Genomic DNA, 21,154 nt, shown 5'->3' on the forward strand with positions numbered 1-21,154 from the left:
ACACTTTGCTCAAGGTCTTATGGGATTGTTTGTACAGCAGTTCCCGATTATACTTTAAGTACTGAAATTGCTTTTTGAAAAAGAGCAGCATGAAATAACTCTTTATGAGAACATTTAAGAATTACTCCGCCTCACTTCAAAATTTTAGGGCCGTCAATAAGACTGGGTACCCCTCACATGAGATCACAATAATTGAGACTAATGCCATGTTATTCATTTTATAGTTATCATCTTCTCATTTAATAATATATGACGAGCGTCCTATAGATGTTTGTTTATTTAACAACCCAGGGGATTCATGAGCACTGGAAGACAAAGCTAAGCAGTGACCTTAACAGGAATCCATATATTATAAGAGAGGTGCCCAAGTTTTATAAGCCAGATAGGAGCATTCGAATGTAACAGGTGGTGCTGAGGCATGTTAAGTAGAAATGAAATGTCCATGAAAGTTGTGGTTATGTGGCCTAGACATAAAACCAATCAGTCATTACAAATTAAACCACCAAAAAGAAAATCTCAGTGTGAAAAAGCCAAACAGCAAAGTCCAGTTATACAGTGCAAACCATAGCGTTATACGACTCTGAACAAGCAACCAAGTGCCAGTGATATTGTTTTTTTCCACATGTAGATCCAGAGCATGGGCAGAACTCCATTACAGAGAAGGCTTGTCCTTTTGAAAGGCTGAATTATTTCAATTTCTAGTAAGCACAGTATCAACAACATGTTTCGATAAGCCAAACTCAAGGGAAATGCATAATCAGATGGTATAATCTTACCACTGAAGTAAAATAGTCAGTGAATGCACTAACAATACAACCCGAAGCAACAACCATAATAGTCACACGGATGGCAACATGTGTCCTGCCTCTCTTATTTATTAGGCATATTTATTTGGATTGTTTCATCCTGCTAATTCTAAGGTGTTAATTGCATGAAAATGTCAGAACCGGCTGGAAAACATTTCCCTTCTAAACTGTGCAATTGATTATAAAAAGAAACAAAAAATAACTTAAATAAAAACCCTTCAACTACATTGCGCCAACCATGTGAAGGATGATCTCGATTTTTATAGGCGGACAGCTCCTCTTTGTTGTAAGGATGGTAACATCCCATCGAGATCTACCGTAATGGTATTACTGTTTTTGTGGAATGCATTTAAGCACTCCCCATTGATGGAAGCACGAAGACACATTTATAGTCAGAGAGGTGTACACAACATGTTATTGCAACACCCATCTGACAAGTCTAATAAAACTTCATAAAAAGCTAATTAAAAATCTAAAATACAAATGAACAACAAAGGCAATTACATAGTTCTCACCATTGGAGGAAAAAAGACAGTAATAAAGACAATGGGTTCTGGCACACCATCAAACACAAGCTAACAAAATAACGAAGGCAGAAACATCGAGCCTTCCTAAATCATGTCAAGTGTTTCCCTGCCAGCACATCCTCTATGCCAAACCTATTCTCATTGTGACTTTCACACATGCTCATATGACACATTATAAATCTGGCAATTACATAGCTTTGAAATCTAGTCAGCTTATGCTTCATTTAATAATGACAGAAAGATAGACAGATATAGACGGGCTATTAAGTCATGATATTAAATAATAATTCAAATAAAACACCTCAATGTGTGATTGCTGTACAATATAGATTCTGATCATTTATGATGGTGTTTTCCAGCAACTACCACAGATGCCCAAGATCAGGGTAGTGTAGCTGGCAACTTTCCATAGAGTTTTGAAAGCCTCCGTCTGTCTTGACAGTGTTAAAGAACACACCACCACATTATTCGATAAGTGTGGATGTGTTCATTCTTATAATTGGACAGCACTGCCATAAATGGCTAATTTTCTTTATCCTATGAAGGTGTTGTAATACATGAACAAATGAGTATTACTGAAGGAAAGCTAAATCAAAGCCAATAGTATTAATATAAAGTTTAGCTATAATTCAAATTGCATAACTTCAAGTTACATATTTTTCAATTTAGGCATGGACCCACATCTGGTTGGATGATGTGAAACACATATCCTTATAGACAGACTGGAAATAACTTTTGTAAAGGGAAAAAATAACAATCGCTCATTATATTTTTGGAAATGTTGAATTGGTGAAAATACATTCTTATATTAAATTATATCCCATAGTGATGTTACTACTGTGGCCAACAATTGGTTGCCACAGTCATGTGGCGCTTTACTGCAATGATAACAGGAAGTGGAGGCGGAGCCCAGTAACATTTGCATGGAAACACCGCTAAATTTAAAAGGTAAGCATATGGAAGAATTTAGTTTTTTTTTATATATCATTTTGATCCCCGTGATTTTTACATGTTAGAAAATCTCATTTAAATGCAACCTGTATACTGACAATTATTTTCCAATAAAACGTCTTCAAAATATAAATTAACACAAACAATACATATTTCTTATTTGGATATTTAAATACTGTAAGTAAAATCTTCTTTGAATAATGTAAAAATCAAGCAGTAATGTCTAATATCAGATTGTCTGTGATGTAATATAAAACAATGTTATCTGACAAAGCCAAGTGAGAGCAAGTTTCTCTACAATAATTGTGAAGCACAACATATATAAGTGTCTGTAACATCTCTTAACCTCCTGTGAGGAGGTCACTTTATTAGATCTATGGAAAAAAATGAGATTATTTATCTGTATAATTGAACATTACAGAGATGGATTATGGTAGGATGAAAAGTTTAGGAGATGCACATTGCAGTCTGTAGACAGGATAATATAAAGGACTCAGTAGCTTACTATTACACTTATATTTATTTTAACCATAACCAGGATAGATTCATAAAGAAGAGAATCATATGGATTTTACAATCATACAAAAAAATTCCATACAAAAATAAAACCGGTTGTCTCAACATGACTACCCCTTTCTATATTGGAGAAGGTCTGGCTTCATATGTTCCTCGACTATTGATGCCAGATGATTTCCTGACTAGCCATACATTAAATGGTAGCAATATTAATGACTGTTTGCAGCAGGTCTTTGTTCTGGCTAATAGGAGAGCAGGAGACCCCCCCCCTTATGACAATTATATTCCCTAAAAGGAGGTATGGACAGGGGTTGCTCTGAGGAGATGCTTGTTCGGCCGACAGCTATTTCTCCCAACTCCACCATAAGCATGTGTAGGTGTATTTCAATGGGGAGAGGGGACTAGGCAGACCTCTTCTGGCAGCGGCTTAGCTCTTGTAGGAACAAAGGATTAGGCATGTTAAAATACAACATGCCTGATATTTCTAGCCCCTGATGGGGGGTGTGGGTTTGGTTGACCTTTGTCCAATGTGTACTGGCACTTTAAGGGCCGTAAGAATTATGCTATGTGTCAATCACAACATTTATCCTGGTGATTGTCACTTTATCAAAAATACAAGCAACCAAAAGTAAGTAACGGTCAATAAAATAAAAAATGCACATTTTCTATGTTCTATGTTATGAGGATGTTACCATTCCATGTTATTAAAACATGCAACCTTCTTTCCACTCATCTAGTAAATAAAGCAAACTTCTATCGATCTACAAGTTTGGAACTTTGACCATGGAATATAGTGAATAACAACAAGGTTGACATAAAAAAAGAATTGTTGGACCTTATATCACACCTCTTTTTTGTACCTGTTCCTGATACCACTACGTCTCGGTTTGGGGATTCAGACATGGCATCGGCCAATCGCTCACGGAGGCCATCATCGGTGCTTTCAATAGAAGAAATATGACGTAAGCCAAAGCTGTCCGGCCAGCTACCACATACTTCCAGCAGCGTCACACTCCGATCATATGCACCTATAGCAAATAAAAAAAAGTTATTGAATAATTAATTAATTGAATAATTCTAATTATTATGTGACAAAATATCTCCCCAAAAATATATATAGAACAATTATTTATTAAAAAATGTTACATGATAATTTAGACCAATTTTTTTTTTAGATAACTGAAGTGTTCCACATGTGTCTGTAGAATTTTTTTTTAAACTTAATATACATAGTATTAATTTTTTATTATAATTTTTTTTCCCAAAGTAAGTGAACAGAATAAGCTTTGTGATTACTTTAATTGTACACCCCAAAAGCTAAAGGCAATAATAATTGGGACACAATATTTTCACTAATTGAAAAAGCTCTAGCATATTCATTTTTCTACAAGATGCATGTTTATAATGTAATATTAATTATATACTATGTCATTCTTTACAGTAAAACACAGACAGATATCAACACGAATTCCATCAATGGCTGGTCTGCTTTCCCTCAGTGCCAAAGTAGTGTAACACTAGCAACAACTAGTCTCCGAAATTTGTCATAGCACCTTAGAAATGCTAAATGGACTTACAAATGTTTAACCTTCCACCATTTAGGACACGGTAATCAGGGGACTCTTTTTCACTGCCATATATGTTCAGAATTGAGTCACTTGTTTAACTGCAATATGAATGCAAATTAAGAATACTCCTATCTGGACATTTGGTTTTATAATGAAATATTACATACATCTATTATAAGAAAATAGTAAAATAAGACATTGTGAAAACCTGTCTTCTATGGATGGTTGCTATACTAAATTTATACCATTAAAACTGTCATTAGGACAATAATGTCCTATACAGAAAAAGAATGTGCTATGACTCGAAAGATTTTTTATGGGAACATTTGTTCCATTCGTGCCAAAGAATGTCTGTTAATATAATCCTGAAAACAACCATTAAGATAAGAAAACATGTAGGCTGTGAAAGGAAAAATCTCCGCTTCTTTTTTGTTAGGCTTTAACTGAACCTTATAGACATGGTATGCTTTTTAGTTTACTTATTGACGATTTGGCTGAGATTCATCAAGAAAGTCAACCGCACGCTATATGGGTTTTGGTGAGGTTGAGTGAGTACTTTTAAATAACCTAAATATTAGTCGCTTTCTGTCCACTGTTTCTTGGTTCTGAAAGACTTTCCATCAAGTTATATTGAAAACTAAGCAATAGTTACATTACTGGACTTGGAAGTATAAATATCTAGTACTAACTGTATACAAGGTGACCAATCACATTAGAAGTGCTTGGATTAAGGCATAGTTTGTGTGAAACTCCAAGACAACCATGGGTAGAAAAGAAGGGTGGGATTGCTGTTTAATTTTTAATGAAATATTGGGTAAATACCTTCATTAGATAATGTTAACTGTTTTGAAACTCTTCTAGCCAATGCTATGACAAGAAGAATGACACTATTTAATGTCACAAAGCAGTAGTACTGAAGGCAGTTTTTGGAAATGAGGTCCTTGTAGAATCTTTTCAACTAAATTGAGATAAAAAATAGGTTCAGATTTGAAATTTTTTATCCCCGTCAATTCATGATCATAAAGCCTATGGGTGCTATATCCCTGCCGCCAAAACTCTGACCAACCTTTCTCGAGGGTAATTTCCATGAATTAGGAGGAATTATTTCCCTAAAATAAGCTTGCACTTGAAGAGTCTTCTGCTTTTCATTTGTTCACATGGAAATAAATATCCATGGTTGAGCAATTCAATGTTTATGGAAAGAACTTTCGGTGGGCAGACACATCCTGCATGGGCCGATGGCCATGAAACTTATATAGCCAGCATTACCTCCAGAGAATCTAGTCATCTTACTAAAAAAAAAGACCATGTGTGTTATTCAAGTCCTTTTTTTTAAATCAAATTTACTGAAAATATTCAATAAATGGACCTTACGAGCGTATGGCTTTAATACAAAAAAATTAAAAAAATGTACCACTGATGAGTGCTAGAGAGGAGAAAGGCAAATTTTCGACTTCTATTTCATGGCTGTTAAATTTTAATGTAAAATGAGTCCAAGAGTTTATGGAAAGTGTTAATTTCATCTGAAGTCTCCAAATTGTTAACCCAGTTACCAAAAAACAAATATTTATTTTTTTACAAAATAATGATAAAATAAACTACATTATCTGAGACACCAGGCACATGACAAGTGATGTCCCATAGTATATATGGTTGGGATTTGTTACCATTATGTTGGGGAACTACATTGAGTGTAAATGCTGTGAAAGCTTGCAGCATAACGGAGGTATATCGTAAAAATATATCCTGCATATTTGTTTTTTTCTATGGGAGCTTAGTGGCGAAGTATGCCTCTGTATGCCTATATAGTGCCATAAGTTACATCCTACCTATGGAGGTATATGTCAGAAAATTTTCCCGTTGTATACTTCAGATGGGGAGCTCAAACACAATAGAATAAAGTCTCAGGTCTCTTGCACACGACCGTTGTGCCACTAGGGCCGTTTTTGAAGGCATCTGAGTGGCACCCGATAGTCTTCACAGACCCATTCACTTTAGGGTCTGTGAAAAATGGCTCCTCCAATGCCGAAACACTGGGCCACTTCTTCCACCACACATAAGACCTTCTGACACACCAGTGTTGTAGAGATGAACAGCTGCAGTACCTATGTGCACATCATTCATTGGCTGTTTGCCTTCTCTTTAGGTATAAAGTGACCCAAAATACAATGATCAATAAAAATAAAATAGTAAACCCACATTATTGTAAAACAAGGCTATTGAAAACCGAGGGATTACTATATGTACACGAATGGGAAAACTTGTATAAAATAGCACAGTCATCAGAATTACTGCTACATACTATACTAATACAGATTTGAAAACATACACTTTATGGTTATTCAAGATATCACATAATATATTTCTAAATTAATATATCTACCAAACTGCTAAATCAACCTGTAAACATTTAAGATTTTCTATAAACTTTTTTTCGCGTGTCTATCCAATAAACATATCACATTCCTTCATTGAAAGTGATAGCAGTCGTGCGTTGCCACTTAAACATAAACCATTTACTGCTTTAATAGATAATTGAATATGTTACATTCACAGAGTCGTCTTTTGCCATGCTACGGAAAAAAAAAATGCAAACGCTAAAGCTTCTCAAAGTTAAAAGTACATGAAACATGTCCTTGTTATCAGCCCCTTTGGTTTTTCCCTTTGATCAGCCGTCAGAAACTATCTACACTTGTACTCAGTGACTGTGCAGCTTCACCGCACACTCTCTGTCAATGACAGGTGGTAATAGAAAGGGTGAGAGACCAAGCCCTGCGGCAGGCGTCCCTTCCTCTGATAACATCCAAAGTAGTGGATGATAACTGTTCATAAACACTTGGCCAGCCAGTTACTCTATACATCAGCAAAGAGGGGCAGATAATTTAGACCTGGAATGCCATGAGCAGCACACAAAGCATAGTATTCATGGATTTATATGGCCCTTGCCGGCTGTTTCTGGCCGCCGAATTTCATCAGTTTGATTCAGTCACTTGCATCTCTTTACGACAGACGAAAATCCAGACACTAAAAAAGCTTCAACACCAGAAAACCTTGGATCTTGCATGACATCTGCTCTTGAACTTCAACAAACCCCATTTGAACTTGTTGTAAAGAGCTCTGAAACTTTAAGCCTTTTCAAATCTTTACGGATTTACCTCACTTCTAAAGACCTTTAATTTGACAGGCTAAATCTAACTTTATAATGTTTTACAAATCACGGGCCCCACGAGACATCAATATACACTTAAGAAAACAAAACCCACTTTTCAGATGGTGTTTTTGAAAACAAAAACAAACAATAAAAAATCTAGGTACGATATTTGCATCATTGCGGCCATGCACAGAGCTTTTCACACCTCCCAGAATAAATATTAGTGTAAAAAAATAAGACGACCTGTAGTAACTCTGACAAGTTTCTCACATTCCTTGACAGTAAATGAAAAGATTGATGAAAGATGCATTCTTGACTTGTGTTATTCTGAAGGGAGATAAAGAAACAAAACTATTTTGTCTCTTACAAGTAGACCTTTGAATAACAAAGAACATATTTTTTGATGTTTTGCCAAATGAGGATTCTCTGCATGTGTGAACAGACACTTTATGAATGGTCAGTCACTTGGTCCTGGGATACTTGAGTAAGAACAGAAGATACAAATAAAAGTGTTACCAGCACATTCAAGATCTAAAAACCAATTTTTTTTTTGTTTTTTGTTTTTTTTTGCATCAACGTGTGAGGCAGAAATTTTAATGTATGTGTGGGTTCCAGGGATTACATACATTGAAAGATTTTCATACTGGAGATTTACAAAGTCTTCTCTGAACTTTTGTTTTATCTCGAGCGCTCTTTCCACTCCCTTCTGTGGTTTGACTAGATTTCAGGCAGTAACTTTATGAATACAATCGGGGCTAAAAAACACATTTTTATCACTCCGTTTCAGCCAGCAGATCTAAAAAAGCACCAAAAATCTAAAGAAGTTAAAAGTGTAGTGAATCTTTTGGCAAGAAAATAACCCTTTTTTTTTTTTGCCAAGCAATGTGATATTCTCCCACCACTGCAATATTTTTTACCTTTTGTCCATTGATGCTTGCATATTCTGGCATATACTTCAGGTAGTCCATACACCATCATCATTTGCTCATAGTGGTTTCATTAAACAAATTGTTATTCTGCTGATGGTATTTAGCCAAAGTATTTATGCAGATGACCAGTACAAGTGTTAATAGGGTCATGAAACATCCAAAGGGAAAACCTTAAAGACCCAAGCTAGACAATATAACGAGGGGTAAGAGGAACTAAACTGCTGAGAAACTGGAAAGATGAATAATATTACTAAGGAATGTGTATGAGTAATACTTATTTACAAGACTCTTTCAAAGAACTTTCATGAAGCTTCACAATATTATACTGTAAGTAGTTCTTATACAGAGCTCTCATGAAGTTGTTTGGGTCAATCCAACTGACTACTAAACTTGCAAAATTTATACACTGTTTGTGTTATCAGCCTTGTAGTTCAGAACTGGAGATGTTGACTAAATGTTTAGATGCAGGTCATAGACATTAAAACCCATTTTTTTATTTTATTTATTTTTTAATATTGCCATTTTATTCTGCTACATTGAAAAACTGAACCAAATACTAATCTACGAGATGTCTATACAGCAAATAGCTATTGTGCCTTGTGAAAGTATTCAACCCCTTGGTGTTTTATTGCATTACAACCTGAAATTAAAATAGATTTTAAATTTGATTTTATGTAATGGACCTGACAAAATAGTCCAAATTGTTACAGTGGAATGAAAAAAATATTTAAAAAACAAGAAAAAACAAACAAATCTAAAAAAGGTCTCATCAAACCAATTAACTTCAGAAGTCACTTAATTAGTTAAATAAGGTCCCCCATGTGCAATCAAGGTGTCACATGATCTGTCACATGATGTCAGTATTAATACACCTGTTCTGAATGGCCCCTGAGTCTGAAATACCACTAAGCAAGCAACATGAAGACCAAGGAGCTCTCCAAACAGGTCAGAGACAAAGTTGTGGAGAAGTATAGATCAGGGTTGGGTTATAAAAAAAACAAAATATCCCAAACTTTGAACATATTACATATCCAAAGTGAAAAAAATATGGCACAACTTCATACCTTACAAAAGAAGGTGAAAAGCAAAAGGAAGACCCCTAGTGGCTGGCAGGGATGAATGAACATTGAGAGGTCCCAATTTCCCAGCCACCATAGAATTGGTGTCAGTAGTAGCAGTTAAAATAACTTTTATTAATGAATCAAACAGACAGACAACAACAAAAAGTTAAAATTGTATCAGAAGACGGCTCGTATGTATCGTAAGATCAAAGTGCACGCACCCAGCACATCGCTGGACGCAATGAGAGAGACTGATTCGGCAGCTGCAGACTGCCGTTCGTAGGATCAGTCCCACACAATTAGAGAAAGTAACTAAGCCGTCAGTGATTATTAAGATGGCGATAGCCCCCCCGACATGTTTCGTTGCAGAAGCAACGTCCTCAGGGGATAGCCCCGTGTTAATCAGACATTCAACAAAGGCACTAACAATAACACTAAAGGAGTGCCAAAGATCCACAGTGGAGGTGGAAGTATCGGTACATAGGACCACTATAAGCAGTACACCTCACTGAGTGGGCTTTATGGAAAAGTGGCTAGAAAAAAAGCCGCTTAAAGCAAAACCCAAGAAAACACGTTTTGAGTTTACCAAACAGCATGTGGCAGACTCCCCAAACACATGGAAGAAGGTTCCTGGTGCAAACTCCACACTTTCGATCACCCCATGAAAAGTGAGGATGGCAGCATCACGCTGTGAAGATGCTTTTCATCGGCAGGGATTGGAAAAGTGGTTTGAAGGAAAGATGAAAGGCAGTAAATGAGGTGAAATTCTTGAGAAAGCCCTGTTTCCGTCTGCCAGAGATTTGAGACTGGGATGGAGGTTCACCTTCCAGCAGGACAATGACATTACACATACTACTAAAGCTACACTGGAGGGGTTTAAGGGGAACATTGAAATGGCTTGGAATGGCCTAGTCAAAGTCAACACAACCCATCTAACTTGAAGGAGTTTGAGCAGTTTTGCCTGGAAGAATGGGCAAAAATACCAGCATCAAGATGTGCTAAGCTAATAGAGACATACAGCAAGAAACTTGCATACGTCTGCACATTAAAGTTCTCTATTTTTTGTCTCGATTATTATGCGTGTCACTGTAAAAAAAATATTTAGCACTTTTAAAGTTGTTGGCATGTTGTGTAAATCAAATAGTACAAACCCCTCAAAAATCCATTTTAATTCAAGTTTTCAAAGCAACAAAACAAGAGAACCACCAAGGTTGGGAAGTAGACTTTCACAAGGTATGGGAACTTCTAATTTTTGGATGGAGGTACACTTTACCTTGCACAAGAGCTTCACCTTCCAATCACAGCCAGATATCTAGTATACATCAATATTCCAATATTGTCCACTGGGTTTAAATATACGTGTATGCTATCCTAACATATGGACCAGTTTTTACACTCAGGTGGCATTTTTGATAGGATATTAAATGGTGTGTACAGTACATGTGCAATTAAACACATGTATATTAAAGGAACTCTGAAACCAAAGTAAGTATTATCCACATTTGCTGTGCTGTGAGATTAGTGCTCCTTTAAATTTCCCCTATTGAGGTAAATTCATTAAATGGACACGAACTTTCAAACAAAATAATGCTAATGTATAGTATACCTGATATATATCAACTTTTACTTTTTTTTTTTTACTTACTATTAAGATTTACTTTAAGTTACTGTCACAAGGTTTCTCCCTTTCTGTAATCTGCTGTCCATCCCCTGGTGTCAAGCAAAATCTGTCTCTAGTTACAAAGCAGAGGAGCCGGACTGTAGAAAGTGGGGATGTGTCTCTTCACAGCCTGCCCAGAAAAGTTGATGGAGAGGGGAGGGAAGCAGGAGGAGAGAGCAGGGAAACAGAACATGCTGCTATGAAGAGGGGAGAGGGAGCAGAGGCAAAGAGACACACAAACACTGTCTTTAAAAGTCTACGGAGAGGAGAGGGGGAGCAGGAGGAGGTAGCAGGGAGAGAAAGACACAGATACACTGCCAATAGAAGTCTATGGAGATGGGAGGGGAGGAGGGAGCAGAGCGAGCGAGAGATACAGATGCTGTTGCCCATATAAGTGTATGGTGACGGGAGGTGAAGCAGGAGCAAAGAGACACAGACACACAGATGTGCTGTATCCTCTGGTAAGAGTTATACCTCACCCCAGTGCTGAATTCAGCTACACTGCTTACTGCTGCTGTATAATCCCCTCCATGTGGCTGCAGCTTTTATATGTATGTATATATATATATATATATATATATATATATATATATATATATATATATATATATATATATATATATATACAGTGAAGGAAATAAGTATTTGATCCCTTTCTGATTTTGTAAGTTTGCCCACTGTCAAAGACATGAACAGTCTAGAATTTTTAGGCTAGGTTAATTTTACCAGTGAGAGACAGATTATATAAAAAAAAAAAAGAAAATCACATAGTCAAAATTATATCTATTTATTTGCATTGTGCACAGAGAAATAAGTAATTGATTCCCTACCAACCATTAAGAGTTCAGCCTCCTCCAGACCAGTTACATGCTCCAAATCAACTTGGTGCCTGCATTAAAGACAGCTGTCTTAAATGGTCACCTGTATAAAAGACTCCTGTCCACAGACTCAATTAATCAGTCTGACTCTAACCTCTACAACATGGACAAGACCAAAGAGGATGTCAGGGACAAGATCATAGACCTGCACAAGGCTGGAATGGGCTACAAAACCATAAGTAAGACGCTGGGTGAGAAGGAGAAGCAGACAACTGTTGGTGCAATAGTAAGAAAATGGAAGACATACAAAATGACTGTCATTCGACATCGATCTGGGGCTCCATGCAAAATCTCACCTCGTGGGGTATCCTTGAGCCTGAGGAAGGTGAGAGCTCAGCCGAAAACTACACGGGGGGAACTTGTTAATGATCTCAAGGCAGCTGGGACCACAGTCACCAAGAAAACCATTGGTAACACATTACGCCATAATGGATTAAAATCCTGCAGTGCCCGCAAGGTCCCCCTGCCCCCCTGCTCAAGAAGGTACATGTAAAGGCCCATCTGAAGTTTGCAAATGAACATCTGGATGATTCTGAGAGTGATTGGGAGAAGGTGCTGTGGTCAGATGAGACTAAAATTGAGCTCTTTGGCATTAACTCAACTCGCCGTGTTTGGAAGAAGAGAAATGCTGCCTATGACCCAAAGAACACCGTCCCCACTGTCAAGCATGGAGGTGGAAACATTATGTTTTGGGGGTGTTTCTCTGCTAAGGGCACAGGACTACTTCACCGCATCAATGGGAGAATGATGGAGCCATGTGCCGTCAAATCCTGAGTGACAACCTCCTTCCCTCCACCAGGACATTAATAATGGCTCGTGGCTGGGTCTTCCAGCATGACAATGACCCGAAACATACAGCCAAGGCAACAAAGGAGTGGCTCAAAAAGAAGCACATTAAGGTCATGGAGTGGCCTAGCCAGTCTCCAGACCTTAATCCCATCGAAAACTTATGGAGGGAGCTGAAGATCCGAGTTGCCAAGCGACAGCTTCGAAATCTTAATGATTTACAGATGATCTGCAAAGAGGAGTGGGCCAAAATTCCATCTAACATGTGTGCAAACCTCATCATCAACTACAAAAAACGTCTGACTGCTGTGCTTGCCAACAAGGGTTTTGCCACCAAGTGTCTTGTTTGCCAAAGGGATCAAATACTTATTTCTCTGTGCACAATGCAAATAAATATATATAATTTTGACTATGTGATTTTCTTTTTTTTTTTTTATATATAATCTATCTCTCACTGGTAAAATTAACCTAGCCTAAAAATTCTAGACTGTTCATGTCTTTGACAGTGGGCAAACTTACAAAATCAGCAAGGGATCAAATACTTATTTCCTTCACTGCATATATATATATATATATATATATATATATGTGTGTGTATGTATGTATGTATGTATATATATATATATATATTATGCGACAACTTGGGGTAAGTTAGCTCAAAGGATCGCCATCTCCAGGGTCAAATTGGTTGGCACACTTAAGAATTTTCACTTCAACACAGTGAATTTGGTTTGAAACTGGCCGCAACCAGCTTTACTGTCTTCATACATGCAAAGCGGTTTTACAAAACAGTTCAAAATAAACCCTAGGCCGCCCAGCCTCTAATTAAATATATAGCTTCCCTAGCTATCAGAGTGAAAGGCCTTCTGCCCAGCGCCTCACAACAAACGTGTTCTTACCAGAACTTCTGACTCCCACAGGCTAACAATACCTGTCTTCCTCAGACTGGGAGCATTGTGTGAATAGATCACACCTTTCTTAAAGGAGCCTTAAAGAGGCTCTGTCACCAGATTTTGCAACCCCTATCTGCTATTGCAGCAGATAAGCGCTGCAATGTAGATTACAGTAACGTTTTTATTTTTTAAAAACGAGCATTTTTGGCCAAGTTATGACCATTTTTGTATTTATGCAAATGAGGCTTGCAAAAGTCCAAGTGGGTGTGTTTAAAGTAAAAATCCAAGTGGGCGTGTATTATGTGCGTACATCGGGGCGTTTTTACTTCTTTTACTAGCTGGGCGTTCTGACGAGAAGTATCATCCACTTCTCTTCAGAACGCCCAGCTTCTGGCAGTGCAGACACAGCCGTGTTCTCGAGAGATCACGCTGTGTCGTCACTCACAGGTCCTGCATCGTGTCGGCCACATCGGCACCAGAGGCTACAGTTGATTCTGCAGCAGCATCAGCGTTTGCAGGTAAGTAGCTACATCGACTTACCTGCAAACGCCGATGCTGCTGCAGAATCAACTGTAGCCTCTGGTGCCGATGTGTCCTCGCTCGTCCGACACGATGCAGGACCTGTGAGTGACGACACAGCGTGATCTCTCGAGAATACGGCTGTGTCTGCACTGCCAGAAGCTGGGCGTTCTGAAGAGAAGTGGATGATACTTCTCGTCAGAACGCCCAGCTAGTAAAAGTAGTAAAAACGCCCCGATGTACGCACATAATACACGCCCACTTGGACTTTTACGTTAAACACGCCCACTTGGACTTTTGCAAGCCCCATTTGCATAAATACAAAAATGGTCATAACTTGGCCAAAAATGCTTGTTTTTTTAAAATAAAAACGTTACTGTAATCAACATTGCAGCGCCGATCTGCTGCAATAGCAGATAGGGGTTGCAAAATCTGGTGACAGAGCCTCTTTAACAGCTGGCAGCTAATGAGACTCCTAAGGCAACCCAAACCCTGGACTGTCCTGAAGACGGAACTTTACTATTCTCTTCCACTCCAGCAACCCAGACCTTTTTCCAGGTTTCTTGCCTAATAAATAAGGAGAAAGGACACTTTCTCTGGTAACATTCCTTTTAAATATATAATTCTGGGCCCAAATCCTGCCCCTTAGTAGCTGCACTGCTACAATATATATAATGTGTTATAGATAGAGATAGGAGAGCAGGATTCTCCTCTACTATGTGTGCAATGTATACAAGTCATGAAAGCAGTAAGGCTCCCCAAACGAGCTCAAAGAAAACTGAAAAGTAGAGATAGAGCCTAAAGAGGGGAAAACTACTAAAAAATGCCGTATACAAGTCATATAATGGCCAAAATTATAGTTATTTCTCATGAACTTACATTTGACAATTTATCCAGAAGTCACCTAAAAAGTTAGGTGTTTTATATAATTGCTTTTGGGCCTTAACTTGTCAATACATAGTGCACCACAACATTTATTGTAGAATTGTGGTAATACAAGATTGTCTGTTGAAACCTTATAGATCTAAACACATTTTTTTTCTCGTCACACAGGTCAGATATGTAAGTGGCAGTCAGTTTCAATTGACAATTCGTAATGAATCCCTTAGCGATTGACACCAAACATTTTAGAACGTGTGTTCGAATTATTTTCCACGATTGGCCCAAAACTCCTGATTTGTCATTGGCCAGCTCATTTCAGATCTTCTAAGAAGAAAAATTATGACAAAATGGCTTATCCAGGTATTTAATTATTTTGCACTTCTAAAGTAGAAGGAATGCCCAGAAGTGAATGGTATAAAGAATAATGTTAGGTAAGTCAATGCAAAGATTAAAGGGATTAACAAATCTTTGACAGAGTGCAGACTCACAAGGGTGTGTTTACTGACAAACTGCTGAAACCTTCCTGACAGCCACAAAATGGGCTCTTGTAACTGAACCTTTATTTCACCTTCCACCTTAAAACTGGGGAAAATGATCTTAAAGTATTTTGAAGGCTAAAAATATGTTATATGGCATTGCTGACATGAAATGTAAACATAATCACAACAGTATAAACATACATTCACATTCATTCATCTATTATTAGTATTGCAATATTTAGTACAGAGTTTACACTATACTTTAACTATAAAAGCCATTTTGGCAACCTTAATCAACTAAGTAATATTATTTTATTACCAACATATTATTTTTGTGGTAACTTTTTTTTATATTATAACATGTTGACAAACATAAACTCTTTATCTGGGATGTGAATGTTTTTTTTAGTAGGGATTGGAAATAAATTAAATAAACCAATAGAGCAATACTTACCTATCCTTGGCGATCCGGCGCTGTTGCTCCGCTAGCACTCCCGTGGTTTAGCATGTAACCGCTGCAGATGATCTGAGGGCTCAGCGGGGCTCTCAGCATATATTGTATTTCTGGCATAATGCCAGAAATACGGAATCATCACCAGTGAACCTCGCTGAGCCCTGATTGACTGCAGCGGTTACATTACGTGAATATAAACAACCACGCGAGTGCTGTCTGAGCGACAGCGCTGGATCGCTGGGGGCAAGGATAGGTAAGTATTGCATTTATGGTTTATTTATTTCATTTACAGCCCCTAAAAAAAAGAATTCACATACAGGATAAACCCATTAAGTTTTTGAACATAGTACATTTTGTACCACAATGTTTCTTTATCTCTTGAATGGATCATGTACTATTGGTAGGAGCCGTCAATGATAAAAACAAAATGTGCACGTATGGGAAATGGAAGAAAACCGCTGATGCAATTCGGACACCCTGTGCCTTAACCAATGTTACTGAGACAATGGACAAGTTAAATACCTAAAAGGGGCAGTGCTTAGGGATCACGTGATCCTCAGGTTAGAGGTCAGGATGACAACACCGAAACAAGTGTATGGACATAGCAAATTGCTTGTATAACAAAAGGATGGATTATCCATAGCAAGACAATGCTAGTTACTAAAAAAAAAAAATAAAGTGCTAGAAAAGTGAAAAAAATTATTAATAAAAATACAGGGTGTATTTAATTTCAGAATCCAGAAGGCTTGTCGTATTAGCAGTGCTCTCCAGTCCCCTCCTCGCCTGGGACAATTTACTCTTTCTATGGCCAGAACAGACAGACCCTGTCTGGATTTGTTATGACATCTAAAATGTTTGGAGAGTGGAAGCATTTCGGGTAATGGTCATCGCCAGGGCCGCCATCAGGAATTTCAGGGCCCCCTACAGCTAAATTTTCTGGGCCCCCCTACCGTGGCACCGGCTGTTAACGATACTCCGTCCAGCACTATATCATGGTACCCAGATGTGAGAGGCCCGGCCAAACCTAATTGAAAGGGGGGCCCGGCAAACTGCCGCGACTTGCCTTTGGTAGAAAAAAAACAGGCCCCTGCAATGGGGCCCGTTTTTTTCACCAAAAGAATGTCATGAGCTGTGAGCCCCCCTTTCAATTAGGTTTGGCCGGGCCTCTCACATCAGTACCCCTAATACCCCCCCTGATAGCGGCCCTGGGTAGCATGGGGGCCGTCAAACACCGCCGCCCGTGCGACCGATCGGGCGCACCCGCAAACTCTCGCGCATGCGCACCGGCGACCGCCTGGAACCGCGCACCGAATTTTGAGGCAGATTTTGACCTGCCCACACTATCTTGCCGCATTTTTTGCCCGCGGAGATTGAGGACAGCAGACAGAAAACGCAGCGAAAAATGCATTTTCTGCCTCCCATTGATTTCGATGGCAGGTCAGAGGCGGAACCGCGGCAAGAAAGGACGTGCTGCTTTTTCTTTTTTCCGCGACTGGCTCCCATTGATTTCAGATTAAATAAATGGGAGGCGGTTTTGGAAGTTGTTTGGTGCTGATTCTGACGCAGTGTCAATATCAAGGCCCAAAAACTCTGTGAACTGGGCCTTATTGTTAGGGCTTATTCAGACGAATGTGTAATACGTCCGTGCAACGTGCGTGATTTTCACGCGCCTCGCACGGACCTATGTTACTCTATGGGGCCGTGCAGACTATCAGTGATAATCACGCGCCTCGCACGGACCTATGTTACTCTATGGGGCCGTGCAGACTATCAGTGATTTTCACGCGCCTCGCACGGACCTATGTTACTCTATGGGGCCGTGCAGACTGTCAGTGATTTTCACGCAGCGTGTGTCCGTGTGTCCGCTGCGTAAAACTCACGACATGTCCTATATTTGTGCGTTGTTCGCGCATCACGCACCCATTGAAGTCAATGGGTGCGTGAAAATCACGCCCAGCACTTCCGCAGCAGTATAAACTATGAATGAAAACAGAAAAGCACCACGAGCTACAAACATACAAACAGAGTGTCATAATGATGGCGGCTGCGCGAAAATCACGCAGCCACGCATCATATGCTGCTGACACACGGAGCTTTATGGACCTTTTGCATGCGCAAAACGCCACGTTTTTGCGCGCGCAAAAAGCACACGCTCGTGTAAATCCGGCCTTAGGGTAGGAACACACTAGGCATGAACACTGCGGATTTTATGCAAAAATGCAGAGAGGATGAGATTTAAACAAATCTCATTCACACACTGCAAAAAAAATTGACCTGCAGTGTGGCTTTTTAAGCCGCAGCATGTCAATGTATTCTGTGGAATCGCTGCTCCTTTGTTGCGGAAATGCTGCGGTTCTGCCGCAAAAATCACAAATGAGTAAAAAAAAAAAAGCACTTTTTTAAATTTATAAAAAAGTCTAGACTTACCCCGGCCGTAGTCCTGGTGACGCGATTCTCTATTCTTAGCGCATGGGATGACGTTTCATCCCATGTGACCGCTGCAGCAGTCACATGGTCTACAGCGTCATCCCAGGAGGCGGGGCTACGTTCAGAAGAGAGAAACGTGTCGCCCTAAACTACGGCCGGGGCAAGTCTAAACTTTTTTTTCCCTGCAGGATTCCCGCAGCGGACATGCCTCACGAAACCTGAGCCACTATTTGGTGCGGTTTTGCTGGCGGAATTCCCTGCGGCTACCGGGGGCGGATAAGCTGTGTAGTTTTACTCAGCATATCCGCCTAGTGTGTCCCTTATGATGTCGCTCCTGGAGCTGCTGCTTGTCTCTAAATAGGCAGTTGGTTCAGTAGAATTTGAAATTATTATTTTTTGTGAACCAGCTTAAAAAAATACAAAACTTTTGTGTTAGGGCCTGTTCACATCACCGTTCGCTTCCGTTCCGGGGTTCCGTCTGAGGTTTCTGTCGGGTGAACCCCGCAACGGAAAGTGAAAGTGACAGCACAGCTTCCGCTTCCGTCACCATTAGCGCAGTCGACTGCGCTATTGATTCCGTCCGAAAACCAGCCGGAATGGTGACGAACGGAAACCATTAGCGATGTTTCCGTCACCATTGAGATCAATGGTGACTGAAACGGAAGCTGTGCTGTCACTTTCACTTTCCGTTGCGGGGTTCACCCGACAGAAACCTCAGACGGCACCCCAGAACGGAAGCGAACGGTGATGTGAACAGGCCCGAACACAAAAGTTTTGTATTTTTTTAAGCTGGTTCACAAAAAAAATTATTCCAAATTCTACTGGACCAACTGCCTATTTAGAGACCGGCAGCAGCTCCAGGAGCGACATCATAAGGAACACACTAGGCGGATATGCTGAGTAAAACTCCACAGCTTATCCGCCCCGGTAGCCGCAGGGAATTCTGCCAGCAAAACCGCACCAAATAGTGGTGCAGGTTTCGTAAGGCGTGTCCGCTGCGGGAATCCTGCAGGGAAAAAAAAGTTTAGACTTGCCCCGGCTGTAGTTTAGGGCGACGCGTCTCTCTCTTCTGAACGTAGCCCCGCCTCCTGGGATGACGCTGTAGACCATGTGACCGCTGCAGCAGTCACATGGGATGAAACATCATGACAGGAGGCGGGGCTGCGCTAAGAATAGAGGATCGCGTCACCTAAACTACCGCCGGGGTAAGTCTAAACTTTATCAATTTAAAAAAGTACCTTTTTTTTTCTCATTTGTGATTTTTGCGGCAGAACCGCAGCATTTCCACAACAAAGGAGCAGCGATTCCACAGAATAAATTGACATGCTGCGGCTTAAAAAGCCACACTGCAGGTCCATTATTTTTGCAGCGTGTGGATGAGATTTGTTAAAATCTCATCCTCTCTGCTGCGACTGTAATACGCTGCGGATTTTCCACAATAAAATGTGTTGCATAAAATCTGCATTGTTCATGCCTAGTGTGTTCCTGCCCTAAGGCCGGATTTACACAAGCGTGTGCTTTTTGCACGCGCAAAAAACGTGGCATTTTGCGTATGCAAAAGGTCCATAACAGCTCCGTGTATCAGCAGTGTATGATGAGTGGCTGCGTGAGTTTCGCGCAGCCGCCATCATTATGACACTCTGTTTGTATGTTTGTAGCACGTGGTGCTTTTCTGTTTTCATTCATAGTTTATACGGCTGCGGGAGTGCTGGGTGTGATTTTCACGCACCCATTGACTTCAATGGGTGCGTGATGCGCGAACAATGCACAAATATAGGACATGTCGTGAGTTTTACGCAGCGGACACACGGACACACGCTGCGTGAAAATCACTGACAGTCTGCACGGCCCCATAGAGTAACATAGGTCCGTGCGAGGCGCGTAAAAATCACTGACAGTCCGCACGGCCCCATAGAGTAACATAGGTCCGTGCGAGGCGCGTAAAAATCACTGACAGTCCGCACGGCCCCATCGAGTAACATAGGTCCGTGCGAGGCGCGTAAAAATCACGCGCGTTGCACGGACGTATTACACCTTCGTCTGAATAAGCCCTAACAATAAGGCCCAGTTCACAGAGTTTTTGGGCCTTGATATTGACTCGGACACTGCGTCAGAACCAGCACCAAAAAACTTCCAAAACCGCCTCCCATTGATTTAATCTGAAATCAATGGGAGCCAGTCGCGGAAAAAAGAAAAAGCAGCACGTCCTTTCTTGCCGCGGTTCCGCCTCTGACCTCCCATCGAAATCAATGGGAGGCAGAAAATGCATTTTTCGCTGCGTTTTTTGTCTGCTGTCCTCAATCGCCGCGGGCAAAAAACGCAGCAAATAAACGCGGCAAAATAGTGTGGGCAGGTCAAAATCTGCCTCAAAATTCTTTAAGGAATTTTGAGGCAGATTTTTTTTTGCCTGCAAAATACTGTGTGAACAGGGCCATACTTAAACAACACTTTCAGACACTTTACTCACCGTGTCAGAAGAGCTGCTGCTCCCACTCCAGTCCTCTTCAGGCGATGTCTTCCAGGCGAGGTCTTCGGTCCAGACGTCCAGTCCTTCACCTCCAGCCAGGCTCCAGGTAAGTTTTGTCCATGTGTGTCCGCGGCTGCGCGCGCTTCGTTCGCGGGCGGTCTCGAGTGCGGGCGTTCGTGGGTGCGCGCTCGCGAGTGCGG

At 40.2% G+C, this 21,154-nt stretch overlaps 1 protein-coding gene across 5 annotated transcripts in view; it reads right to left on the reverse strand.

The window, feature by feature from the left end:
* The window catches only part of BCAS3 (BCAS3 microtubule associated cell migration factor), a 1,147,652-nt gene that overhangs the window by 79,262 nt on the left and 1,047,236 nt on the right, over window positions 1–21,154 (reverse strand). For 3 of the 5 annotated variants that reach the window (XM_075852996.1, XM_075852997.1, XM_075852998.1), the window contains one exon: window positions 3,661–3,828. In XM_075852996.1, the coding sequence (XP_075709111.1) occupies window positions 3,661–3,828 (168 nt within the window). Of the gene's footprint in view, window positions 1–3,647; window positions 3,829–21,154 lie in introns of all 5 variants that reach the window. The other 2 variants (XM_075853000.1, XM_075853001.1) reach the window with 1 other exon arrangement.

This window comes from Rhinoderma darwinii, chromosome 2 (genome assembly GCF_050947455.1).
Source record: "Rhinoderma darwinii isolate aRhiDar2 chromosome 2, aRhiDar2.hap1, whole genome shotgun sequence".
NCBI lineage: Eukaryota > Metazoa > Chordata > Amphibia > Anura > Rhinodermatidae > Rhinoderma > Rhinoderma darwinii.